General features: G+C 39.7%; 1 protein-coding gene across 3 annotated transcripts in view; it reads left to right on the forward strand.

Moving 5' to 3' along the window:
* Window positions 1–27,795, forward strand: part of ZNF410 (zinc finger protein 410) — a 43,612-nt gene that overhangs the window by 3,615 nt on the left and 12,202 nt on the right. For 2 of the 3 annotated variants that reach the window (XM_007459718.1, XM_007459717.1), the window contains exons 2-7: window positions 12,628–12,810; window positions 13,751–13,886; window positions 16,875–17,093; window positions 18,338–18,529; window positions 21,814–21,964; window positions 22,437–22,618. In XM_007459718.1, the coding sequence (XP_007459780.1) occupies window positions 12,778–12,810; window positions 13,751–13,886; window positions 16,875–17,093; window positions 18,338–18,529; window positions 21,814–21,964; window positions 22,437–22,618 (913 nt within the window). In that variant the 5' untranslated portion in view covers window positions 12,628–12,777. Of the gene's footprint in view, window positions 1–12,627; window positions 12,811–13,750; window positions 13,887–16,874; window positions 17,094–18,337; window positions 18,530–21,813; window positions 21,965–22,436; window positions 22,619–27,795 lie in introns of those variants that run through there. The other variant, XM_007459719.1, reaches the window with a different exon arrangement.

A 27,795-nucleotide genomic window follows, 5' to 3' on the forward strand; every position in this document is an offset into this window, starting at 1 on the left:
GGAATGGAAAGGGGAATTTTAAGGGCAAGGTGGCCAGTTAGAAGCCTATTTTCATAGTGTAGTTGAAAGATAATGAAAAACCTAAACAGGGCATTATGGTAGGAGTAAATTTGGAGGAATCAGAACCACTGGGATTATTTAAATATGGAGGATGAGAGAGATTGTTCAAGACCTAGAATTTGTAGCTGAGTGGGAGAACAATTGGGCAATAACTGAAATGGATAATACAGGAAGAAGAACAGGTTTGGTGGGGAAGGTGACAGTCTGGATTTTGGACATTGTTAAAATTGAGGTAGATATCCACATGGGGTTACCTAGCAAGCAGTCAGAAATGAAAGTCTAGAGTACAGAGAGAGGTCAGAAATAGAGACAAAAATTTGGGTATGATTCACAGAGTCATTCATTTGTTATGCAAATATTTGTTCAGTGCCTACTAGCTGCTTACAGGAAGTTTGTATAAAAGCCCTTTAAACTCATAGTAAAGACAATCTCAGAGCTTCACAGTATCAGAAATGACTCTTGGGAGACCTAAATTCCATATGAATTACCTACAATACTTTGCCAGGCACTCGGTGATGGGTTCTGGGTTCTGGGAGATATAGTAGTGAACAAGACAGGTTAGTTCTTGCCTTTGTTTATGGAGCTTACAATTTAGGGGGTAGCCAGACAAAAAGTGAATACTGTATCAAAACAAAAGAATTAGAAATTGTGGTAAGTGCTGTAATGGAGACAGCAGAGATAGAAAATAAAAGTGGGGGTATGAGGAACCTTCCTTGAATAAGGTTATCAGGCAGAGTGTTTCTGCATGAGTTGATAGTTAAGTAGAGCCCTGAAGAATGAAAAAGAGCAATGGAAGAGAAAGCATTCCTAAGTAGAGGAAATGATGTGTGCAAATCCCTAACATAGGAAAGAGCTTAATATGTTCAAGGAACTAAGGGAGAGTCATCTGGCTGGAGCTTGAATGGAGGCAGGAATGGATCATATAGGTCCTTATAGGCCAGGATAAGGAGTTTGGATTTTTTCTAGATGCATTGGGAAGCCACGTGAAAAGCAATGTGAAAATTCACATTTTAAGATGATATTAAGTGATGTGAAGAGAATGGAGGGAGGCAAAGTATAGAAGCAGGGAGACCAGTTAGGAGACAGTAACAGTACTTTAAGGCAAGGTTGATGGTGGCCTGGAGTAGAGTAGTGGCAGTAGAGATAGAAGTAGGTGGATTTGCGATCTCTTTTGGAGACAGAATCAAGTCCAGATTTGCAGCTGGACTGGATACTGGGAACAAAGGAAAGAAAGTAATAAAAGTGACTTCTAAATGGGGTGAATGGTGATCCTCCCTTGAGCGGAGGGTTGTGGTCAGAGGGGCTGGCAGGGGAGGATGGGAAATAGGCTTGGGAGAGAATTCATTTTGAACATGTTAAATTTGAGATATCAAAACATGAGGTAGAGATGTCAAATAAGCAATCCTATGTACAAGTTTGCAGCTCAGAGGAGATATCTGGGCTATAGATAAAAATTTTGGAGACCGTATCATTTAAAGCCATGAGTTCACTCTAGGAAGAGAGTCTATCTAGCAAGAGAAGAGGGCCTGGCCTGCAAACTATCCTGAAGAACATTAATATTTAGAGGATGAGTGGAGGAGGAATATAGGAGGTATCGAAGGAAACTGGAGGAATGGCCAATGAGGTAGGATTAAAATAAGGAAGAAGTATCTTAGAAGCAAAAGAGAGTAAGTAAAGTGTTTGAGGAAGGAGGCAGTACTTTTAAGGGAAAATATCAGTTATGACTCTGGTTGCAAATGACCAATTTACTTGAGGAGAAGAGGAATTTATGACAAGGATGTGGGCAGCTGACAGGATCAAAGGAAATGCTGAAGGCCCTGGCTTTGAAAAGGACAGGAATCTGAGCAGCCCCAGGGGGAGGCTGCTAATTGCAGTACTGGAGTGAATGGGCTGCTACAGCAGTTTTCACCTTAGTTACTTCTTTTAGAATTCACATTCTGAGGAAAAGTATCTGATTTGTTCATCATGGGTTGAGTGTCCAACAGTTGGTCAGGATAGAAAAGAACACCTTAACCTATAATCGCACTAAGAATGTATCCAGTGGGGGAGGGATAGAACCCTAAACAAAATGTGGATCCTTTCACCTAAAGGGGGAAATGAATGTGGAACAGTCAAAAATAATAGCTGTCCCTTGCAAAGGTCAAGTAAGATTAGGGCAGCAAAGTATCCATTAAATTTGGCAGCATGAAGATCATTGGCTTAAATTTGTCTCTGAAGGATTGCAGAGAAATGGGAAGGTGACCGGAATAAAAACCAGGGCTGTAGGAATGGAGCACCCCAGAAGATCCTGTGAAGAGAAGAGGGAAGGCACAGGATGAATGCTACGGTTTCTGAGATTCATTCTAGCTTCACAGTTCTATATTCCAAATGTCTTTTATCAGTACCCATTACCACTTTATCATTAGAATTTAATTAACTCTCATGCTATATCATATACTAGATATGATATTAAAAATTACTTGGGGGGCTTCCGTGGTGGCGCAGTGGTTGAGAGTCCGCCTGCCGATGCAGGGGATATGGGTTCGTGCCCCGGTCCGGGAAGATCCCACATGCCGTGGAGCGGCTGGGCCTGTGAGCCATGGTCGCTGAGCCTGCGCATCCGGAGCCTGTGCTCCGCAACGGGAGGGGCCGCAACAGTGAGAGGCCCGCCTACTGCAAAAAAAAAAAAAAAAAAAGTTACTTGTTTTTTCTGTTCCTTTCACTACCATTTTATGCCAAAACTTAAACTGCTCTTTTTTAAATTTAAATTTTTGGTCTTTGGAATTCACTAACATTAGTAGAATTTTGTTTTCGTTTTTTAAGTATTAACTGAGTTTTGTTCCTGTCTGTATCTGTGGTCAGCCACAGGTTTCGGGGGAGCTGAGAAGCAGATTGGCCCATGGTAAGAGAGACTAGTCCTCTTGGTTGAAATTATGTGCTTTATTTTAACCTTTATGAATAGTGACCAATTGGGGGAGCACAGTGTTTCTCAGTTTCTTCCCTCTTTTTTCTCAAGCCTCCCTCAGTCTTCCCCTTCTTTCCCAAACCGGGTCAAGGTCAAGGCATTTTCTACCTCCCTCAAGAGGATAAGAGCAATACTGGTATTCTGGGCTTTGTATTCTAGGGTGGAATCACATTGCTTTTTGGAGGTTGACACAATGCTGTTCTGTTTCTTTCATGATGCAGAGTATTAAAGCCCCTGGTCATCTTTCTGTTTGGAATACACTCCCTTCTGTATGGCAGTCAGGACTAAGGCAAGAGACCTGTATCAGCTCTGTTCCCCTGTTGCTTGCTTAGTTTACTTTGGATTGGTTTTTCCCTCCCAGTATTTCTTCGTGTAGCCTTCATTGGTTTTAGGCCATACCTGCTCTAGGGAAATGGTGTTACCACTAATTCCTGTCTAGTATATGAGAGTTCTTCATTAGGGTGTGGGACCAGAGACTGGTTAATTAGAAAAACTACCTTGTCTTTCTTTGCCTAGTGTGTAGTATTTTCCTTTGCAGACCTCAAGGAGGTTTGAGGTTTAAGTAATCTCAATTTCACCAAGACTTTTATCAATGGTAATTGCTGATTGTTTGTAATATATACTTATAGCAGGTTTATATCTGGCTTTATATTTTAAGACTGATTCTGTGTTAAACATATGCATTTTAGACACTTGAAAATACTTTATAGTGTTTTTCAATCTGTGGGACATAACCTGTTAATAGCTGTGAGAACATTTTCGTGGATCTTATCATTTAAAAATAAATTCAAAGTGCATGAGATTAGTATATGTTAGTATTTTATTGTTTTATGAAAATATGTTATTTGTGTGTATCTCTGTGTTTCATTCTCTGGGGATGGAAAATGTATCTTACTGTGGGTTGCAGTCAAAAAAGTTTGAAAACCACTGCTCTATAGGAAATTTGGACTCAGTAACAAAAAGCAGATTTCTTAACCTTTTATAGTATATTAAGCGTTTGATAGATTTACTTGTTTCTTAAGCACTTATGCAGAACTTTGTTTCTGAAGAATTTTGTAATTATTTCTATTGCCTGATATATAAATAATCTTAGGGTAGACCTATTTAATTCTGTATTTCAGATAAGTTTCCCAGGGCCAAGAAGATGAATCTAGCTTGCCCAGGTCTGAACCAAGGAGTCAGAGGCAGAATTTAGATACCTGCTTTAGAGACCTTGGATTTTTTTTTTTTTTAAACATCTCAACTTCTTTATTAAACTTGTTCAGCTCCTTAGTGTTAATGCATAATTTGCTGGATGATGTTGAGTGTACTGTAAAAAAAGAATACAGTTTATCAAACTTCAGTTCCCAGGATTTATTTGGCTAAAAACAGAAAGAGAGTTGTTCTCAGGATGGCCATAGAGATTGCTGTTGTCCTAAATATACTTTGCTGTTGTTAGGTGTTCTCTCGTTACTTATTCCCAGAACTTTTCAGGGCTTCTTGTGTTCTTTGCTTTAGTTCGTTGCAGAGGTTTGTGTTGCGTGCATTTTTTTTAACCCTTAGGCTGGCTATGGGGTAATATATTCAATAATAGCAGTGGCAGGGTCAGTGGATTTCTAAAAAATATAATATGTGCTAGACCAAGATTTTTCCTTTAAGCAGTCTAATACGCTTTCGTGGCCATAGAGAACCATGCACACAGTAAAATTTAGTTGTTGCCAAGGGTAGAGGGAGAAAAGGTCTGAACAGTATACTTAGACCAATCCTTCGGTTTCTGAGATCAGTTAGTTTTGTTATGAACTCTTCATCCGGAGCCAAGATTCCTTATTTATGTTATGATTTGTGGAAAATAGGATTTGATGTGCCTGGCCTTTGTTGCTGATAGTTAAATATCATTATCTCTTTTATTTTTTATGGAGCTAAATTAGTAATTTTTCTATTTAGAAGGAAATAAGAATACAAATTTTGTCCGCCTGGGTAAAGATACAAAATAAAAATGAGCAAATATTACTGTCCAATTAAAGGACTTTGGGTGATGTAGGCGACTGCTTGGTATTGCATCTCTAATCTCTTAATTAATATAAGAAAGCCTGGGAAGAAATTTCCTCTGAGACCCATAATTATCTTGAAAATAGCTTCTCTTTGAGTAAAGCAGTGTCTTTCACTCTAGTGTCATGTAAATTGCATTTGAAGGAAAGACATTGCATTGGACACTCCCCCCCAACCCCATACTGGTACTTTTTTTTTTTTTTTGCGGTACACGGGCCTCTCACTGTTGTGGCCTCTCCCGTTGCGGAGCACAGGCTCCGGACGCGCAGGCCCAACGGCCATGGCTCACGGGCCCAGCCGCTCCACGGCATGTGGGATCTTTCCGGACCAGGGCACGAACCCGTGTCCCCTGCATCGGCAGGCGGACTCTCAACCACTGTGCCACCAGGTAAGCCCAATTACCTAGCTTTTCGTTTGAGTATATTGAAAGTATTTATGATAAAAATAATGTACCAGGGGGCTTCCCTGTGCTCCGCAACAGGAGAGGCCACAACAGTGAGAGGCCCGCATACCACAAAAAAAAAAAAAAAAAAGCTAGGTAATCCTTATCCCTCCTGTGTTGAACCCCTATACCTTTTAATCAACTATAAAATCAAAACAAATTTACAAATAATTTAGTACTAGCAATGGTAGGGTCAGTGGAATTTTTTTAAATATATAATATATGCTGAAGCAAGGTTGTTTTCTTAAGCAATCTAATATGTTTTGATGGCCATAGGAACCATGTATATAGTACAATTTAGGTTATCAGTGTTATGTCCATTGTTACCATGGATTTATATCTTTATGAGTAAGTATATAGACGTAAACCGTACCAAAACCCAAGAAAATCCAAATTAACATTCATATTATGTTGTAGAGATGTTGTTTTACTGAAATGAAATACTTAATGTTGATCTGAATAGTGGAAAGATTTAGCTTTGGATTCACTAATATATATAATCTGTTTCTATATTTTAACTTTAGTAATAGCAATGTAGAGAATATCATACAAGGTAGTATTTGTGATGTGAAGGTATTGTGAAGCAGTTTATGATAATCAGATCTCATATTCAACCAAAACTGGCCAGAAGTCCTTGAATGCCAATTTCAGTGAGGTATTGTTTGATAACTTTGTAGAGTTAGAGTTGGCTTATTCAGAAGAAGATAAGATTTGTGTTGCAAATAAAAAGATAACACAGAAAAGGAGAAAGTTTGGGCAAATCTTATATCTGGTAAGGGACTCGTATCTAGAATATATAAAGAATTCTTACAACTCAATAATAAAAAGACAACTCAATTTAAAAATGGGCCAACGATCTGAATAAGCATTTCTCCAAAAAAGATGTACAAATGGCATATAAGCACATGAAAAGATGCTCAACATCATTAGCCATCAGGTAATGCAACTCAAAACTACAATGAGTTACCACTTCACACTCACTAGGATGGCTGTAATAAACAAAGGTGTATTTTAAAAGGAGAGGATAGGGAGAAATTGGATCCCTCATGCACTACTGGTGAGATTGTAAAATGGTGCAGCCAATTTGGAAAATAGCCTGGTAATTCCTCAAGAGGTTAAACACAGTTACTGTATCACTGTCATTTCCACTCCTAGATGTATACCCTAAAGAGTGAAAACATATGTCCACACAAAAATTTGTACATGGGGCTTCCCTGGTGGCGCAGTGGTTAAGAATCCGCCTGCCAGTGCAGGGGACATGGGTTTGAGCCCTGGTCCAGGAAGATCCCACATGCCGCGGAGCATCTAAGCCTGTGAACCACAACTGCTGAGCCTGCATGCCACAACTACTGAAGCCCGCGTGCCTAGAGCCCGTGCTCCGCAACAAGAGAAGCCACTGCAATGAGAAGCCTGCGCACCACAATGAAAGAGTAGCCCCCACTTGCTGCAACTAGAGAAAGCCCGCACACGGCAACAAAGACCCAACACAGCCAAAAATAAATAAACTAATTAATTAAAAAAAAATTCGTACATGAATGTTATAGCGGCATTATTCATGATAGCCAAATTGTGGAAACAACCCAAATGACCGTCAACTGATAAATGGACAAATAAAATGTATATCCATGCAATAGAATATTACTTGACAATAAAAAGAAATTAAGTACTGGTACATGTTATAACAAGGATGAACATTGGAAACAGTATGCTACGTGAAAGCAGCCAAACACAAAAGATTATGTATATAATTCCATTTATATGAAATGTCCAGAATAGGGAAATCCATAGAGACAAAAAATAGATTAGTGGTTGCCTAGGCTTGGTCAGGGGAAGGTTTGGGAGGAAATGGGGAGTGATTACTAATAGGTTTCTGTTTTGGGGTGATGAAATTGTTGTAAAATTGATTGTGGTTATGGTCACATAACTGTGAATATACTAAAAAAATTTAGTTGTACTTTTGAAGTGAGTGAACCATATGGTATGTGAATTACATCTCAGTGAAGCTGTTAATGTAAAAAAAATATTTGAATTGTAGTTTTTGAAATCTGTTAAGTGGGTAACTTGAATTGGGAATAGAAAATTTTAATTGCATATTTGCCATCACATTTCCAGCTAATGTACATAGCAAGTTGCTGTGTTAAAGATGAGATCCACCCAGTACACTCGATATGGTACTGAGTGCTCCAATAAAGATTCTTTTGAGGTCATCCTGCCTATCCTGCTGCATCCTACTCATCTCTCTCTTGTTTATACAGCAAACATACAAACCACAAACTGGGCACCAAAATTGTGCGGTAGAACTCAATTATAATATGGATACTGATTTGTTCCAGAAAATGCATGTGTTAATTTTAAAAATATTATCATTGAAATGACTAAAATGAAACGTCACAGATAACCATGAGCATGAGAAATGGTGATCTAGAGGTATCTATTAAACTGTAAGAGAGGTGGCAGCTCCCTTCTCTAAATTGTTATTACAGATGTGCAAAAATGTCTAAAATATAGTATATCTGATTTTTTCCCTTGTTTGGTACACATGTTCATATACTAAATTTTTTAAAATTTTCATTAGGTAAGGATATCAGAAATGGAGCCAGTGCCATCAGTTTCTAAGAAAACTAACAAATATAAAGGACAGTAAATAGTTGTCTAGTTTCTTAGAGATTTTACAGTCCTGGAATCTTCAAGTTGGAGGAACCCTAAGGTTAACCTAAGCAAACATTTGGTAATTTCTTGGCTTCTTGAAATGAGCTGGAATTGGGGAAAAGGAATTCTTAATTCTTGAATCCTGATGATTCAAGATCAGACCTAGAGAGATAATTACTATTCATGCCAGCCTGCTCTGTGGGTGGGAATGCTGGCTCTCCAGCTTAATAACTTGAGCAAGTAACTATACTAAGCCTTGGTTCCTTCCTCTCTGAAAAGAGGGATAGGTAAACTACATTGAGCAGTTATAGTGCTTGAATAAGAAAAACGTATGTGAAAGGAAAAATCAGGGATTTATGACAGCTTTATGTGGTAAACTTAAAATGAGCCTTTTCATTTACATGTTATACATTTTTTTTATGATGAAAGTGAGGATTTCTGGAAGCTAGCATTGGGGAGAGGTTTAACCAACAGGAGAATAAACATTTATTCACGTACTTCTAAATGCCCTTTTTGTAGAGTAAGTCTTTCTTATTCTAACTTTCCACTCTACCTTGGTATGTATTGAAAACTCCCATCCTGGGTGTATTTTACACTGTATGCTTACTTTGTATATATTAGTGCTTCCAATTTAAGCAAAAATTGTGTGAAATAAAGTGGACTCATTTGCCAAAATCCTGAAAGAAAAGCTTTAAGAAAGTAAGAATGTAGAGGATGGGAGGACAAGATGGCAGAGTAGAAGGACCTTGAGCTCACCTCCTCTCATGAGCACAGCAAAATCACAGCTAACTGCTGAACAACCATTGATGAAAAAGACTGGAACCTACCAAAAAGATAATCTACATCCAAAGACATAAAGAAGAAACCACAACGAGACAGTAGGAGGGGCACACTTGTGATATAATCAAATCCCATACTCCCCAGCTGGGTAACCCACAAACTGGAGAATAGTTATATTGCAGAAGTTCTCCCATGGGAGTGAGCGGTCTGAGCCCCATATCGGGCTCCCCAGCCTGCGGGGTCTGACGTCTGGAGGAGGAGCCCTCAGAGCATTCGGCTTTGAGGGCCAGTGGGGCTTAATTACAGGAGCTCTACTCTTGGAGGGTGCATACAAGGTCTTGCACGCAATGGGACCCAGGGCAAAAGCAGTGATGACTTGATAGGAGCCTGGGCCAGACCTACCTGCTGGTCTTGGAGGGTCTCCTGGGGAGGATGGGGGTGGGGGTGGGGGTGGCTTTAGCTCTCCTTGAGGACATTGACACTGGTGGCAGAGGTATCGAGGAGTATTCATCAGTGTGAACTCTTGCTGGAGGCTGACATCTTGCTTGGGTCATTATCACCAAGACCTAGCCCTACCCAACAGCCTGTAGTGCTGGGATGCCTCAGGCCAAACAGCCAACAGGGCAAGAACACAACCCCACCTATCAGCAGACAGGCTGCCCAAAGACTTCCTGATCCCACAGCCACCTCTAGACATGCCCCTTGACTCGGCCTTGCCCACCAGAGGGCCAAGACCCAGCCTCACCCACCAGGGGGCAGACACCAGAAGCAAGAAAACTACAGTCTTGCAGCCTGTGGAACTGAGTCTGCAAACACAAGTCAGAATCTACCCTGTGACCAGATGGTCCCTGGCCCTTGTGTGGTGAGAGGGGAGTGTACTGCTGGGACACCTGGACATCCCCTACAGAGGGCCACTTCTCCAAGGTTGAGAAATGTAACTAACCTACCACATACATAAAAATACAAATAGAAATTTAGACAAAATGAGATGGCAGAGGAATATGTTCCAGACAAAGGAACAAGATAAAACCCCCGAACAACAACTAAGTGAAGATAGGCAATCTACCCAAGAAAGAGTTCAGAGTAATGATCATAAAGATGAACCAAGAACTCAGGAGAAGAATGGATGCACAGAGTGAGAAGTTACAAGAAGTTTTTAACAAAGAGTTAGAAAATACAAAGAGTGACCAAACAGTTGAAGAATACAATAACTAAAATGAAAAAATACACTGGAAGGAATCAGTAGCAGAATAAATGAGGCAGAATGGATTGGTGAGCGGGAAGAAAGAATAGTGGAAAGCACTGCCATGGAACAGAATGAAGAAAAAAGAATGAAAAGAAAGGACAGTTTAAGAGACCTCTGGGACATCAAACACACTAACATTTGCATTATAGGGGTCCCAGAAGGAGAAGAGAGAGAGAAAGGGCCTGAGAAAATATTTGGAGAGATAATAGCTGAAAACTTCCCTAACATGGGAAAGGAAACAGTTACCCAAGCCCAGGAAGTGCAGAGAGTCCCATACAGGATTAACCCAAGGGAAAACATGCTGAGACACACAGTAACCAAATTGACAAAGATTGGACTTCCCTGGTGGCGCAGTGGTTGAGAGTCCGCCTGCCGATGCAGGGGACACGGGTTCGTGCCCCGGTCTGGGAAGATCCCACGTGCCGTGGAGCGGCTGGGCCTGTGAGCCATGGTCGCTGAGCCTGCGCATCCGGAGCCTGTGCTCCGCAACGGGAGAGGCCACAACAGTGAGAGGCCTGCGTACAAAAACAAAAACAAATTGACAAAGATTAAAGATAAAGAGAAAATACTAAAAGCAACAAGGGCAAAGCAACAAATAACATACAGGGGAAGTCCCATAAGGTTATCAGCTGATTTTTCAGCAGAATCTGCAGGCCAGAAGAGAGTGCCACAGTACATTTTAAGTGACAAAAGGGAAAAACCTACAACCAAGAATCCTCTACCCCACAAGGCTCTCATTCAGATTTAATGGAGAAATCAAAACCTTTACAGACAAGCAAAAGCTAAAAGGATTCAGCACCATCAAACCAGCTTTACAACAAATGCTAAAGAAACTTCTCTAGGTGGAAAAGAAAAGGCCACAACTATAAACAAGAAAATTACAAAATGGGAAAGCTCACTGGTAAAGGCAAACATACAGTCAAGGTAGGAAATCATCCACACATGAACTAGTAGGGAGGTTAAAAAGCAAAAGTAATAAAATCTCCATCCACAAGAGCAGTTGAGAGATATGCAAAACAATTAGATGTAAAATATGACATCAAAACCAGTAATCATGAGAGGAGGAGAGTGAAAATGCAGGATATTTAAAATGCATTTGAAATTAAGAGATGAGCAGCTTAAAACAATTGTGTATATATAGACTACTATACCAAAGTTTCATGGTAACTGCAAGCCGAAAATCTATAATAGATAAATACCCGCAAACCGAAAATCTATAATAGATAAATACACACAAAAAAGAAAAAGGAATCCAAACACAACACTAAGGATAGTCATCAAGAAAGTAAGAATTTAAAGTAAAGGGGGGAAACAGCTTCATGAGTGTCCCGAGAAATACTACTTTGGGGAAACACTGTTCAAATTTTGACTGTGTAATTACCTTTTATAAAAAATTGGGAAATTAAGAAAAGAAAAACGTCACACCAGTCTACCACCCACCCAGTACAGTGACTATCATGGCTGTGTGAATTTCCTTTTACTTTTTCCTGTGCTTATCTTAGCTAGTTTTAATAACAGCAAGTGTATAATTTTGTGTTTTGTTTTTGTAATTTAATGTCATTAGCATTTTTGTTGCATTGTTTTCATAACTGTATTTTTTTTTTTTTGCGGTACGCGGGCCTCTCACTGTTGTGGCCCCTCCCGTTGTGGAGCACAGGCTCCGGACGCGCAGGCTCAGCAGCCATGGCTCACGGGCCCAGCCGCTCCACGGCATGTGGGATCTTCCCGGACCGGGGCACGAACCCGTGTCCCCTGCATCGGCAGGCGGACTCTCAACCACTGTGCCACCAGGGAAGCCCCATAACTGTATTTTTAAATCATACAATGTCCTACTATAATCAACCATTACCTTATTGAATATATATGTATATTTATATGTTGCTTACAGTTATTTATGATCACAGATGATAAGGTGAAATTCTTTGGGCATATAGCTTTTTCCATACTTAAGACCTTTTCTTATTTTTTATTTTATTTATTTTTAAATTTATTGAAGTATAGTTGATTTACAGTGTTGTGTTTCTGCTGTACAGCAAAATGATTCAGTTATATCATTACCTATATATGGATGTGAATACTTTTTCATATTCTTTTCCATGTACTTTATTACAGGATATTGAATATAGTTCCCTGTGCTATACAGTAGGACCTTGTTTATCCATTCTATATATAATTGTTCGCATCTGCTAATCCCAAACTCCCAATCCATTTCTCCCCCACCCCCTTCCCCCTTGGCAACCACAAGTCTGTTCTCCATGTTCTTAGAATAGATTGTTAGAAATTCTACATTAAAGTACAACTTTTTATGGGTTTTGATATCTGTTGGGCTTGTTCTATTTTAAAACAAGTGTTTTGGGCTGAATTCTTTATTTGCTTGCTTGTTGTGATTTTTGGATATGTAAAGAAGTGGCTTTGTTTTTTTAGTTACATTTTCCTACTGCTCTGAATTCTCTCTCTCTTTCTTTTTTCCTTTTTTAGGCTAAATTAATTACCCACCCAGCACAGCATCTTACAGGAAAAGCATAGCACTTCCTAGAGGAGTATGAGCATAACAGGAAGGTGTCATTGACTCTGAATTAAAATTTTAACCTGTCCCCTGAACAGCTACAGGATTTGGAAGCTGAATCAATGTTATCAGATGAGTTAGAATCCAAACCAGAGGTGAGCCCAGGCAACTGGTTTCCTTTTCTTTTGGTGGGCTGTATTCCAGAGTTTGTTCTTAGTTCAGGAGTCAGCAAACTTTTTCTGTAATGGTGCCAGGTAATAAATATTTTAGGTTTTGTGGGCCATATGGTTTTGGTTGTAACTACTAGTTTATTATTTTTCTGTTACTAAGTACTTTCTCAGAAATTAAAAAATTCAATTCTTACCTTTTATGACTTTTTATACTTGTTATTTAAATAAGTGTAAGTTATTATACATTTACATAATTACATAATGACAAAATTTCTGTATATATGTAATATTTACTACCACAAACCATTTTTTATTAATTTTGTATATATCTAAAAGTGTTTTCTTTTTAAATGTGGTTAGGGGATTTAAACATTTAAAATTTGTATTCATTTTTCTCATTTTAATTTTAGAACATGTGTGTTGCTTAGTGGAAAGATCACTGAATTTGGAATCATGTTACCTAAGTATGAAGACTGACATTGCTCCTAACTAGTGATGTGACCTTGGACTAGTCATTTAGTGTCTTCAACTTGATTCCTTGCCTTTAAAATACATGTTTAATCTTACTAAGTTACAGTGAGGATTAAAAGAGCCTATACACAGAAGAGTGCTTTATAAAATACAATCAGTACAATGCAGTTGAATTTGTAATAGCCACCATTTAAAAATATAATTATTTTGATCATTTCTGTTTTATGGAAGGTGATAGAAATTAATTATACGATTCAATTTTTATCTAGAACACTTGATAAAAATGAGTTAAAATATTATTTTGTAGTTAATCTAGTTTTTCTGTGAATAAGGTTGAGACTAGAGCAATCAAGACTTAATTACCTCATTGCCTTTTGGTAAATTCAGAGGTTTAGATCCATTCATAATAACCTGTATTATTTGTTGTCTCCACATCCCCCCCTTTCCCCTTCAGCTGCTGGTACAGTTTGTTCAGAATACGTCCATCCCACTGGGACAGGGGCTAGTAGAATCAGAAGCTAAAGACATTACTTGCTTGTCCCTCCTTCCAGTGACTGAGGCCTCAGAATGCAGTCGGCTAATGTTACCAGGTAAAAATTAAGATCACCAGAGATAAGATAAACAAGTCTTAAGAGCTTAGCCTTCTCTGTGGTACTGGTGGAATGTGATAACTGACTTTATAACTGACTGGTAGAAACTGTAAAAATTAGGACTTGTGGAGAAAAAGCAGCCATGGGAGTCATAAGTGCATTGTTAGTTTATTTATTTATTAAAAAAAATATATTTTTTTGGCCATACCGTGCAGCTTGTGGGATCTTAGTTCCCCGACCAGAGATTGAACCCGGGCCCTTGGCAGTGAGAGTGTGGAGTCCCAACCACTGGACTGCCAGGGAATTCCCTGCATTGGTAGTTTAAGTCATAGGAATGAATATGAACACTCAGAGTGAGAGTGAGAAGAAAAGGAGGCCAAGGCAGAACTGCATGGAACTCCCTATTCAAGGTATGGGGTGAGGCAGGAGAGCCTGTGAAGGAGGGAAGAAAGAAAGGCTAGAGCAATAGGTGGAATACTGGCATAGAGTACAGGCATGGAACCCAAGGGAACAGTCAAGTGTGACAAATGCTTCTAAGAGGCCCAGTGAGACAGGGACTGTCCCAAGGAGATAGGGTCAATGAGGTCATTGTTGACCTAGGCAGGACCTGCTCCTTGGAGAGGGAGTGGAAAGCCAGGCTGTAGTGGGTTGAGGTATCAGTGCAAGTTGAGGAAGTAACTATACTTTCTAAAGGCTGTCTTGCTATGGGAAGGAAAAAGAGAAGGACATAAAGTACATTAAAGAGTTCTTTTTTAAGATCTGAAATATTAGAGGGTGGTTTTATACTAAGAGGAAAGAGCCCATTAGAGAAGCTGCAAACACAAAGAGTAGATAATTGGTGAGGAGGCTCCAGGAGAGGTAGAAGGAAGTAGAATGCTGAGCATGGGTAGTGAGATTAGCTTTGGATGAGAAGCAGATCCTATCACTTGACTATTAGGAAGGAAAACATTATTTTTGGATGCAATGGATTCTTTATTTTCTGGAAATTGAAATATTTAAAATTTGGAATATTAATGTTAAATCAGGGGAGGGTCACCTATTGGTGACAACTTATTTGTTATAAAGTCTTCTGGTTACTATCCTCTAGCGGTGTTCTTTTTTGATTTTTGAAGTGACTTAAGGGCAGATATATTCAACCAACCAGTGTTGATTTAAGGTTTCTCTATCTAGCTCCTGTCTTTCCCACATCTTCCATCTCTCAAGTCCCATTTTTCTACTGGTGTGTTGGGAGTGTTTCCAAATCCATGGATTTTCAATATGTGAAAATTTCCATGTGCTAATAAAATTTGATCTTCATTAGGCTTTTTTTCCTGAATTTTCTCTCCCAATTTTAATTTATTGAATAAATATTTTGACAATAATAAAGGAAATGAAAACAGGAACAAAAGCATCCATCTTCTTTTCTACATTACCTTCTTTTTTAATTTTGATTTAAAATATTTTAGACAACCAGTTATAGATAATAGTAAATGAAAACCCATGTACTCACTTCCCAGCTCATGAAACGTAGTATTACAAACGCAGATTTATCTGTACATACCTCCCTAATCTCATTCCCCTTCCTCCCAAATATGTGTGAATCATTCCATGCATGACCTACATGTTTTCTTTTTAGTTGGGATATGTGATAGACAGAAAAGCACAAAACTATATGGATATACCTTTTGAAGAATTATTATAAAGGAGATAGCACCACCCAATCAAGAAGTAGAATGTTGCCAGCTTCCGGGCCTTCCATGGGTTCCTTCATGATAAAAGCAACCTCTGTTCTTCCATAGGTCACCACTGCCCTCAATTTTTTGAAAATTTGTTCTTTGTTTTCCAAGTTTAATCACCCAAGTCTAATTTTAGCTGATTTTGGACTTTAGATGAGTGGAATCATATGAATGTATCTTGTTGTACCTTTTATGCTTGTGCGATTCATCCTTGTGTGTAGCTCTGGTTTGTTTGGTTTCATTGCTATATAGTATTCTGTTATATGAGTGTACCACAACTTCTTCCACGCCACAGCTGATGAATATGTAGTTATTTTCCAGTGTTGTATTATGACAAACAGTGCTTCTATGAACTATAAGAACAGTTTTTTTGTGGTAAAGTGTATATAAAATTTACCGTTTTAACCAGTTAAATTTACCATTTAACCAGTTGTGTGGCATTAAATTCATTCACTTTGTTGTACAACTTCATTAGGCTTTGGAATGGCAGTGCTGTCCCTAGGCTTCCACTTTATTTCTATAACCTTACCTGTTATCTCCTTGAAAGAAGAAAATAATGTAACCTGCCTTCTATAAAGATGAATGAAACCCCTGAAAACATTGGATGCTTTAGCACTGTTGGCAGTTCTTCATTATATTGCAACTAAAACCTTTGGAAATTCATCCCCTCCCTTAGAATAAAGTTCTAGAAGCGAGTCTTCTGAATTATTTCTTTACATCTGGTGTAAACCCAGAACCATAATGAAACATACTCATGATTCTATATAATTTCAGTTATATCCCAGGCTGTGATTTTTCCCCTAATGACTCACCAGAACTGTCACATACATGTCATAAAAATTAGAGAGAGGTATCTTTTCCCAAGAAAAATAGTTTAAAATTTAGATCCTGTTCTTGAGTTCATATTCATTGTGTAACTATATTTTTCAAGGGAAATATACTGATTTGGGGCCTCAAAAGGACAAAGGTCTATAATGTCCAAATGTGGATGGTTCGTATTAGTTACCACCAACCATCAGAGGAGTCTGCCCCTCACATTTTACTTGACACCCTTTAGCTGCCTTTCACTCTCTCTTCTTTTCTGAGGCAGATTTTTGTATTTATAAAATGAAAAAGCTGTCTGCTCCTGTAAGGGTGTTAGATACTAAGGGATGTTACAAGGGTGTTAGGTACCACTAAGGGATGTTACAAGGGTGTTAGGTACCATATATCAAAATGGTGAACTCCTTGGAGATAGGTGCTACATAAAGCTGTGGTATTTTCCCTTTACTAGATGATACTCCAAATCATACTAACTCCTCCAAGGAGGTTCCTTCCTCGGCTGTGTTGAGAAGCCTTCAGGTGAATGTGGGTCCAGACGGAGAAGAGACGAGGGCTCAGACCGTACAGAAGTCTCCAGAGTTTTTGTCCACTCCAGAGTCTCCTAGCTTGTTGCAAGATCTACAGCCAAGTGATAGCACTTCTTTTATTCTTCTTAACCTAACAAGAGCAGGTATTCTTTACCCTTTTCTGACTTCTGCTCATGCTTAAGGAAAAAAACTGGGGAGCAGGGAATAGTTAACTTAGTCATACTTAAAGTGGAAAGAAACTATTCTTTTATTATTTTGGAGAATTGGTGTCGTTTGGTGATCAGTTGGGTATGTAGAGGGAGAAGGCAGACTCTAAGATGACTCAAAAATTTTTTGTTTGGGAAATTAAGTGGTGTCATTCACCAAGGTAGTGCACACAGGAAGAATAGGGCTGTGGGAGAATGATTAGTTCCAATTTGTGCCTGTTGATATTGAGATTTCACAGGGACATTTAGGAGGAGGTGTCCTTTAGAGAGTTAGAAACAGGAATCCAGAGTTCTAGAGAGGTCTGTTGTGAAATAAGTAGTTTTAGTGCTTATCAGCATTCAGGAAGTGTATGAAACAATGAGCATGGATTCTTTGATTCTCAGGAGTAGTCTGGAGCATAAACAGAAAAGAAGGCAAATCTGGGACCCTGAAAAAACATTTTAAGAGGTAACAGAAGAATGGAAGCAGCTTCTAGAGAGAGGGATCTCAAGAAAACAAAATGAGAATGATGTGGGGGGAGCCAAGGAAGGAAACGTTTTAAAGAAGAAAAGGTACAGAATCATGCCAAATACCACATACTGGGCCAGTGAGATGAGGACTGGGAAGTGTATGTCTGGCAAACTTAGCAAGAGCAATTGTTATTGAGGTAGTAGAGGTGGAGCTTAGGGTTAAAGAGATAGGGAATGGATAGCAGGTGAGAAAGTAGATACACAGCTTAGAAGTTAAGAAACTTCAAGAAACATGACTTTGAAGGAACAGGTGAGAAGGTGATATTTAGAGACATACTTGGGATTTTCTGTTCTTTAAAAAAAAAGATGGGAGAGACTTCAGCTTGGACAGATTGAAAGGCTGAAAGGGAAGCTGTAAGGTGGCCACTAAGGAGTAATGAGTTGAAGTTGGGAGAGGAGAAAACTAAAAGATAGGATTGGGATCCTAGAGGTGAGGGTTAGCCTGGTTGCTAGGAAAGACCGTTTTGCCTCTGAAACAGGAGTAGGTAAGATAAAGACCAGCCTGTCAGCTGGGAGTGGAAAGGTGATAACCTAATCTTATATGAGAACAGAAGCTTGAGGTGCGAGGTGAAAGTCTGGAATAGCTGAACAGGACACAGAGTTTCTCAGCCAGGGCCAATCAAAGGATTACTTGATGGCTAACTTTCATATATCCTCTTTGTTTCTTCCAGGTCTGGGCTCTTCAGCTGAACACTTAGTATTTGTACAAGATGAGGCAGAGGATTCAGGGAATGATTTCCTCTCCAGTGAGAGCACAGACAGTAGCATTCCATGGTTCCTCCGGGTTCAGGAGTTGGCCCATGACAGTTTGATTGCTGCTACTCGTGCACAACTGGCAAAGAATGCGAAAACCAGCAGCAATGGTGAGACCCCTGTGGTGTTTTCCTTTCCAGTATTCTGTGCAGAGATTTTGGTAATACAGTGGCTATATTTTGAGTTGTATATAATCCAAATTACTTTATTGGTAAGAGCAGAAGGCTAGAAATGTGTAAATTGTTTTTCTTATTTTCTAAAAAAGAACTCAGCCATGTCAGATTCATGTGCAGAATCAACTAAACTAGCATTCTCAATTGTCAGCTTTAAATAGTATACTGAACCCCTTTTAAAGGAAAAAATTTTTTGCACATCTTGGTGTTATCCTGAATTGTTTTTATTGTGATGGTCCTTATACTTAGAGCTTTTACACCATTATGAAATTGACAGTTTTATCAATTAATAGAAATAAAACTATAAAACCAATAAAAAAATTAATTTTAAGTCAGTGTGGCAGATGATAATGTTTTGCTGAAACTAAATTGCTGCTCATGGCGATTTAGCAATTAGCAGCTACCATAGTGCTGCTTTTTGGGGGGTTGGGGGTGGGCAGGGCAGGGCAGGGAGGGTGGAACCAATTCACCAGAAGACCTAAATATCCAAATAGGGTATAGTGTGGTTTCTTTTGAGTTCAGCATGCCTGTACTATTTACTCTGTGCCACTTTTTTTCTATCCAGTAATTTTCAAAGTGTGGTCCCTGGATCATCAGCATCACCAGTAATTTAGAAATGCAAATTATCAGGTCTCATCTTACTGAATCAGAAACTTGGAAGTTTTTAGTAAGCCCTCATTGTGGTTATGATGCATGTTAAAGCTTGGGGACCATCGCTCTATTCACACCACTCCTAAACCACTGCAAGACATTTGCTTGTGTAGCATGCCATAATATTTTTTGTTTTAGGTCTGTCTCTGTATTTTCTCATTAACCTGTGACAATTAAGGTAATACAAAAAATTATTGAGGTATGGTACATACTGTCATTACCACAAACATACTGTCACTTCCATCTAAGTTGAAATACAGAAATATTTTAATTTTGTGTGTGATGTTGTATATCAGGAGTCAGCAAAGGGCCAAATAACCACCTGTTTTGTAAATAAAGTTATATTGGAACACAGGCATGCCCTTTAATTACTAATTGTCTATGGCTCATACTGTGGCAAAGTTGAGTAGTTGTGACAGAGACCGTGTGGCCCTCAAAGCCAAAAATATCTGCTGTTTGGCCCTTTAAAGGAAAAGTTTACTGACCTGCTCTATACAGTACTACTTTCTCTGGAAATTATATCCCAAATACAAAGACCTTGCCCACATAACTGTAGGATCTTTAACGTGTTTACAGTGTTACTCAACATGTACCATATAAGGTGTTGAGTTTCTTTGTCTCTCTTGCTCTCTCTTTTCTTGGGGGGTGAGGGAGGGGGAAACCATTTCATCAGATGACCTCTAAATATCCAAGGCTATCATTGGCTGAGGTCATTTTAAGCTAATCTGTCTTCTGCAAACAGTGCTTTGTTTTCAAAAACAAAGTAATTAAGGGAGCACTTTGAGAAATTTTATAATGACTCAAAATACAAGACAGCTCACTCTTTTCTGAAGGATTTTTTCCCCCCTGTTATATGATTATATCAATGTTCTCATTATATTGATATCTACAAAATTGAATGCACGAAGCCCCAACTGTCACCAGTTTATACTTTTTTTTTTTTAATTTAATTTATTGTTTGCCTGCATTGGGTCTTGGTTGCTGTGCGCATGCTTTCTCTAGTTGCAGCGAGCGGGGGGCTACTCTTCGTTGCGGTGCGCGGGCTTCTTATTGCGGTGGCTTCTCTTGTTGCAGAGCATGGGCTCTAGGCGCACAGGCTTCAGTAGTTGCAGCACATGGGCTCAGTAGTTGCGGCATGCGGGTCCTAGAGCGCAGGCTCAGTAGTTGTGGCACACGGGCTTAGTTGTTCTGTGGCATGTGGGATCTTCCTAGACCAGGGCTCGAACCCGTGTCCCCCACACTGGCAGGCGTATTCTTAACCACTGTGCCACCAGGGAAGTCCTGTCACTGGTTTAAATCTCTGGATTAGCATGGGTTTCTACAGACCTTTCATTAGAAATTAATTAGCTGGAGCTCTTGAGTTAATGGGAAATTTTCCTCACAGTATATGCACTTCTGTGCTGTTTAAAATTTACCCATGTTTCAGTTAAACAAACAAAAAAACTATGTGGGACAATATTTAAAAAGAACAAGTTAATTAATATTAACTAGCAAAAGGCATCTTAGGTTCCACTCTGACCTTGGAGCAATTAGTTTTATGATTAGCATTTGGTGAAGTACAGCAAGGAGAATGTAGGGCAGGAAGAAAGTAAGGTTAATAGCTGGGACAGAAACTGCCTTTGATCAACTGTCAGGTTCCCGGGAGTGTGATATGTATGACATATTATCCTACTCTTGGCTCTTGAGAGGGAAATTTGGAAATATGAATCTTATTCCTAAGGTATATGTAGTGGAAAGATAAACTCCATATGTTTATAACAGAATTAAGTGGTTGTGAATGTTTTTCTCTATTGATGTCCAACTATGAATTGAAGAAAACGAAGGGAAGGGTGCACCACCTGCTAATCCGGAATTTATTTAAAGATTTAGTTAACTGATTTCGTTTAAATTTAAGAAAGTCACTGCACCATATGCTCCTCTCCTCCCCTCCTTTTATTCTATTGAACAAAAAACTTGAGCAGTATTATCTCTAACTTTTAAAAATGTGGTAAGAAATTTGAAAATGAACTGAGTTTTTGCATTCTTAGATATTTTGTAACTAAGGAGGGGTGGTACAGGAAATTAGAAGGTGATTATTATTCTCTAGAATGATAGAAACAGCCAAATTGACTTCAGAAGATAGAAATCTAAGAACGGCCATCTACAAAAGAAATTACTACTGTAAGTTTACAGCTAAGCCAGACTGGCTGCTTCTCCTTAAAATATAAGTTTTTATTACCTAGAACTTTAAGTCATCTTCTGTAGGACCCCACTCCTGGTGTTGACATACCTGCTTCCTTACCAATCTGTAATGCAAAATAGGTTGAACTCTGCTTTTTGATATGAAACCATTTTGGATATTTCTTACATTTGCCAAAGAGGCCTAGTCTTGTGGCTTTTTGTAGTTCTGTGGATTAAGTAAGGGGATGGGGATATAGAGCCCTCTCACTTCTGTTAAATGAATGCAAAGCAAGCTGGGGAAGATGAAGATCGATATGTGATTAATGATCACTAGGAGTGGCTTTATTGTTTGAACCAAAGTATCTGAGTGGAATCCTTCCCTAGATTATAAGTACGTGACTCTGTTACAGGAGAAAATGTCCACCTTGGTTCTGGTGATGGGCAACCGAAAGATTCTGGGCCCCTTCCTCAAATGGAGAAGAAGCTCAAGTGTACAGTTGAAGGCTGTGACCGGACATTTGTGTGGCCAGCTCACTTTAAGTACCACCTCAAAACTCATCGGTGAGCAAACCTGAGATTCCATACTTGGAGCTTAAGAAAGTTGATGCTTCTGAAGGAACTTGACAGAAGTCCCCTCACTTGACAGACTAAAGGAAAGCAGGGGCTCCAGCTCACTTGTGGTTAAGATGTCTTTTGTTCTTTAATAGAAACATTTGCATTGTCTCATTTACCTTGTTCAAACACTTGGCACCTAAATATCTTAGAGCAAGAGTTCTCAAATCTCATCATAAAACATAATGTCTTGGAGAACTTAAAAATTATATATAAGCTTAAGCCCTACTCTAAACCTGTGAAATCAGTATTTCAAGAAGTAGGGCATCTGTAGTTTTAACAAACTTCAGGTGATTCTCGTACATCTAGATTTGGGATTTACTGTCTGCCTTGAGAGTCAGTAGGAGCTTTGACTTGTCCTCTCTAGCAAAGAGCATTTTCAGGCATTGTTGTGTATGTGATTTTTTTTTTTTCCCCCCAGAAACGATCGCTCCTTTATCTGCCCTGCAGCAGGCTGTGGGAAAAGCTTCTATGTACTGCAGAGGCTGAAGGTGCACATGAGGACCCACAATGGGGAGAAGCCCTTTATGTGCCCCGAGTCTAACTGTGGTAAGCAGTTCACTACAGCTGGAAACCTGAAGAACCACCTGCGCATCCACACAGGTGTGTGCCACCCCAGCATTCCCGCAGGCCGTCTACTGCTTGGCTTAGGGCCTGCTGGCTGTCCTTAGGAGACGAAGGTTGGGGTTGTGTGCCCCGAGTCTAACTGTGGTAAGCAGTTCACTACAGCTGGAAACCTGAAGAACCACCTGCGCATCCACACAGGTGTGTGCCACCCCAGCATTCCCGCAGGCCGTCTACTGCTTGGCTTAGGGCCTGCTGGCTGTCCTTAGGAGACGAAGGTTGGGGTTGTTGCTAGAACTCTGAGGGTGAAATTTCTTTTTTTCAAATGTCTCATGGCACTTTTCAGTTCTTTCAGTAACATTTATTGTCACCTCTGTGTGAGAATGGACAGTTTGATTTCTGTCTCTGGTAGCCTTAAGTAGGAAGGGATATAAGACCGTCACTGATAACAATGATCATATATGGACAGAAGTGAGCCTTTCCAAATATCTTCGAACTTAACACAGTTGTAGTTTTGGTCATTAACATTTATTGAGTTACACAAACCACACAGATTCTGCTCTAGGCACTAAATGGGGGGTAAGGTGAGGGGAAATACAAAAGCTAAGCTTAATCCCTGACTTTGAGTTTACTTTCTTGTTAGAGCCTCACAACCTGAGAAATAGAATGGAGAAGTGACTTGTCCTGAGTCAAATAGCATGTTAATATCAACGGAGCAAAAGAAAGATACCCTGATTTCTTAATCTAAAAGCTTAAGGGTGACTTTCCAAGCCACTTGGCCCAGTTGTGCTAAGTCTCTTGCCAGAGCTTAATCACTGAACCCAGACTACTACCGTAGGATGTGTAACTATTCTTCCCACTTTCTCTTTCTCTTCCTCTTCCTCGTTTATTCTTGCATGCTAAAATGATAGCAGGTACAAATAAATGGCATTAAAAAAGTGAAACCCAAGCTGAAGCCACCTTTGTTCTGCACATGTTCCTGTGATTCCCTCTAGATTGACATTACCACTGGTTATATTTCAGGGCAAAATAGCTCTGTTCTCAGCTCTTTCTATCTATTTATTTATTTAATTTTTGGCCGGGTTGGGTCTTTGTTGCTGCATGTGGGCTTTCTTTGTGGTGAGCGGGGGCTACTCTTAGTTGCAGTGTGCGGGCTTCTCATTGTGGTGGCTTCTCTTGTTGCAGAGCATGGGCTCTAGGTGCGTGGGCTTCAGTAGTTGCAGCACACAGGCTCAGTAGCTGTGGCATGCGGGCTCAGTTGCTCCTCAGCATGTGGGATCTTCCCAGACCAGGGCTCGAACCTGTGTCACCTGCCTTGGCAGGCGGATTCTCAACCACTGTGCCACCAGGGAAGCCCCTCAGCTCTTCCTTGAAAGAGTATTCTTGCTCCAAGAAAGCAGTTTGAATAAAAGAACAGGAAAAACATCTAGCTGAATAGTTAAGGAAAGTAGTAGAATTCACTGTGCCTTATTAAATTCAGTAACCTCTTCATCCTTGTGCCACTTGTCATCTTTGTAGCATTTGATAAAAGTGAACATATTTTAAAATGCTTTCTTTTATTCAGAGTGTGACCTGATTTTCTCTCTTCATTCTGACTCTTGCTAGCTCTGCCTTGTTAATCTAATTGTTGACCAATTTCAGAATTTTGGGTTTCTCCCATTTTACTCAATGTGCTGTCTCATTGCAGTCTCAGGCTTCAATTTAATCATTTCTTCCTGGATGTCTCACAGATCTGAATCTCAATAACTAATATAATAATAAAAGTTAGGACCTCCCTGGTAGTGCAGTGGTTGAGAATCCACGGGTTCGAGCCCTGGTCTGGGAGGATGCCACATGCCGCGGAGCAACTAAGCCCGTGCACCACAACTACTGAGCCTGCGCTCTAGAGCCTGTGAGCCACAACTACTGAAGCCCACACACCTAGAGCCCGTGCTCCAGAACAAGAGAAGCCACCACAATGAGAAGCCCGCACACCACAATGAAGAGTAGACCCTGCTCGCCGCAACTAGAGAAAGCCTGCGTGCAGCAACAGACCCAATGCAGCCAAAAATAAATAAATTAAAAATAATAATAAAAAGTTAGCATTTATTAAGGCAATTTAATATGTACCAAGCACATATACATTATCTCATTTAATCTTCAAGGTACCTTTATGCTTTAGATAACTGAGTTTATTGATGGAGAAACAGAAGGTTAGAGGGTTAAGTAACTTGCCCAACATTATGCAGCTAGGAAATGGTAGAACTGGCATTTGAATTCTGATCTGACTCCAAAGCTCTTGCAAGGATTTTATTTTCAAGTGCTGACAACTCATTTTATCTCAGATGTCAAAATTGACCTCAGATCTTTATTAGTAGTAACGGTAGTAATTAAAGCTGCCAATTTTAGTGGCTTACTATGAGGACTTACTGTGTGCCAGGCACTATGCTTAAATATATTTAACTTGTATCATTTCATCTAATTCTCAAAATAATCTTTTGAGGTTGTATTATGTAAATTTTATAGATAAAAAACTGATTCTCATAGGTTTTAAATATCTTCCCCGTACTGGTGAGTGGTAGTGTCAAAATTTGAACTCAGGGCTAACTGGCTCATGCTTAACCATTACGCAGCATTGCCTCTTGAATCACCTCCTCTTCTTTATCGCAGCAAAATCACCATCCTCTCAGTTTCCAAATAGGAAGGCCATCTAACTTAAGGCAGCTTGATGAGATTCCTGCCACTAGATTCTGATGAATCTTTTTTGAAATCTTTTTCTGAGGTTCTTGAGTTCATCTTGTTAAACATTTAACCTTATTTATTAACTGCAATTTTCTGTTTTCCTGGTGTTTATTCTATCATATGTATGAATATATTGTTCATTCATTCGGCGACTTTTGGAGTGCCTGGCATTCTGGGGTTAGTGTGAATATACAGATATGCTTTCCAAAAAGTTACAGACCACTGGAAAATCACAAACATTAAACTGTGTGGTACAGTCTGAAAGAACAGTATAATCTAGAGCTGTGTTCCTCCCTCCTTCAAGGCCCAGCTCCTGTATTTTCACCATGCCAGCCTTACTTGCTGAGTTTCTGTTTTTCTCCTTTACTCTCTCACACTGTCACACTCATAACAGTTCTGACACCAAATGTGTTTTCCTACACCCAGCAAGTCTCTGTGACACCAGGTGGGTGTCTGTAATTTAACTGAATTCTGACACTATCTGGAAACAGAGTCAGATCCCACAGGTTAAGGGCTCAGCCCCACAAGACTGCCACCTACTTCAGATGTCTATTGCAAGTAGCAAGTCCCCAGGTTACTTACCTCTGTCTGACTTGGCTACCAATTGGAGTTCCCATGACCCCACCCCCAACCCCACCCCCCGCCCCGGATTCAGTTATTTGCTAGAACAGCTCACAGAACTCAGGGAAACACGTCTACCAGTTTATTATGTAATGAAGGATATGATAAAGGATACAGGTGAGCAGCCAGACAAAGAGATACACAGGGTGAAGTCTGGAATAGTCCCAAGCACGGGAGCTTCTGTCCCTGTGGAGTTGGGGTGTGCCACTCTTTTGGCACATAGACATGTTCACCAGCCCAGAGGCTCTCTGAACCCTGTACTTTTGGAATTTTTATGGAGTTTTCATCACGTAGGCATGATTGATGATTAATCCATTTCCAGGCCCTCTGTCCTCTCTGGAAAATGGGGGTAGGGCTGAAAAATCTCAAGCTTCTAATCATGGCTTGGTCTTTCTGGTGACTCGCCCCCATCCAGGAGCTCACCAAGAGTCACCTCATTAGAAGAGACACTGCTGTCACCCAGTAAATTCTAAGGGGTTAGGAATTCTGTGTCAGGAATCACTGTCAAAGACCAAATATTAGAACAACAGATTATCCTAGTGCTCATATCACTTAAAAAATTACAAGGGGTTCAGGAGCTCTGCATCAGGAGCTAGGATCCAAGATTAAATGTTAGAACAAAATATTCTCCTAGCACCACTGTGTACAAGGGTTTTAAAGCTGTGTGTCAGGAAACTGGGGCAAAGACCAATATATATACTTACTTCACACTTGTCGTTTTTTGAACTTGCCTTGGGTGCTCTCAGTTTCAAGGCTGTGCTCATACTAGTCCTTATGCCTGAAATTTCCTTTCATCCTTGTCATCTTTAAAGAGCAGCTTAAATTCAGCTTCTTTAAAAAGAGAAGTTACCGGGCTTCCCTGGTGGCGCAGTGGTTGAGAGTCCGCCTGCTGATGCAGGGGACACGGGTTCGTGCCCTGGTCCGGGAAGATCCCACATACCGCGGAGCGGCTGGGCCCATAAGCCATGGCCGCGGAGCCTGTGCTCCACAACGGGAGAGGCCACAACAGTGAGAGGCCTGCATACCGCAAAAAAAAAAAAAAAAAAAAAAAAAAAGGTTACCACAGTAAGATTTCCTCCCCTTTATAATTGCATATAGCACTTTTTTATACCAGAATTAAAGTCATTTGTGAATACGTTTATTTCTCACTAGGTTGTGACCCTTGGGAGATACGGACTGCATCTCTGATTTTTTTCACTTTTTATTTTGAAACAATTATAGACTCATGAGAAGTCACAAAAAGAGTACAAAGAGTTCTGTATGTGCTTCACCCAGCTTCTACTCAGAAGTGACATCTTATGTAGCCATAGTAGAGTATCAAAACCAGAAAGTCATGGACATATATACACTACCAAACATAAGGTAGATAGCTAGTGGGAAGCAGCCGCATAGCACAGGGAGATCAGCTCGGTGCTTTGCGACCACCTAGAGGGGTGGGATAGGGAGGGTGGGAGGGAGGAAGACACAAGCAGGAAGAGATGTGGGAACATATGTATATGTATAACTGATTCATTTTGTTGTGAAGCTGAAAGTAACATACCATTGTAAAGCAATTATACCCCAATAAAGATGTTAAAATGAAAAAAAAAAAAAAAACCCAGAAAGTCAACAGTACTGTCAGTTAGTCTACAGACCTCATTCAGTTTTCACCATGCATCTTTGATTTTTAAAATAACAAAGTAATGCTGTAGAAAATGAAAATTATGGAAAAGCACAAGAAGAAAATCATAATACCACTATCAGGTTAACACATTGTGAGATTTTTCTGTGTACCTCTCACTAAACAGCTGTTTTTATTTGTTTGCTTTTGTAAGATGGGATTATGTAATACCTATTTTATAACCTTTTCTTTTTTTTTTTTTTTTTTTTTTGCG

The sequence above is a fragment of the Lipotes vexillifer genome, unplaced genomic scaffold, assembly GCF_000442215.2.
Source record: "Lipotes vexillifer unplaced genomic scaffold, Lipotes_vexillifer_v1.1 scaffold39, whole genome shotgun sequence".
Lineage (NCBI taxonomy): Eukaryota > Metazoa > Chordata > Mammalia > Artiodactyla > Lipotidae > Lipotes > Lipotes vexillifer.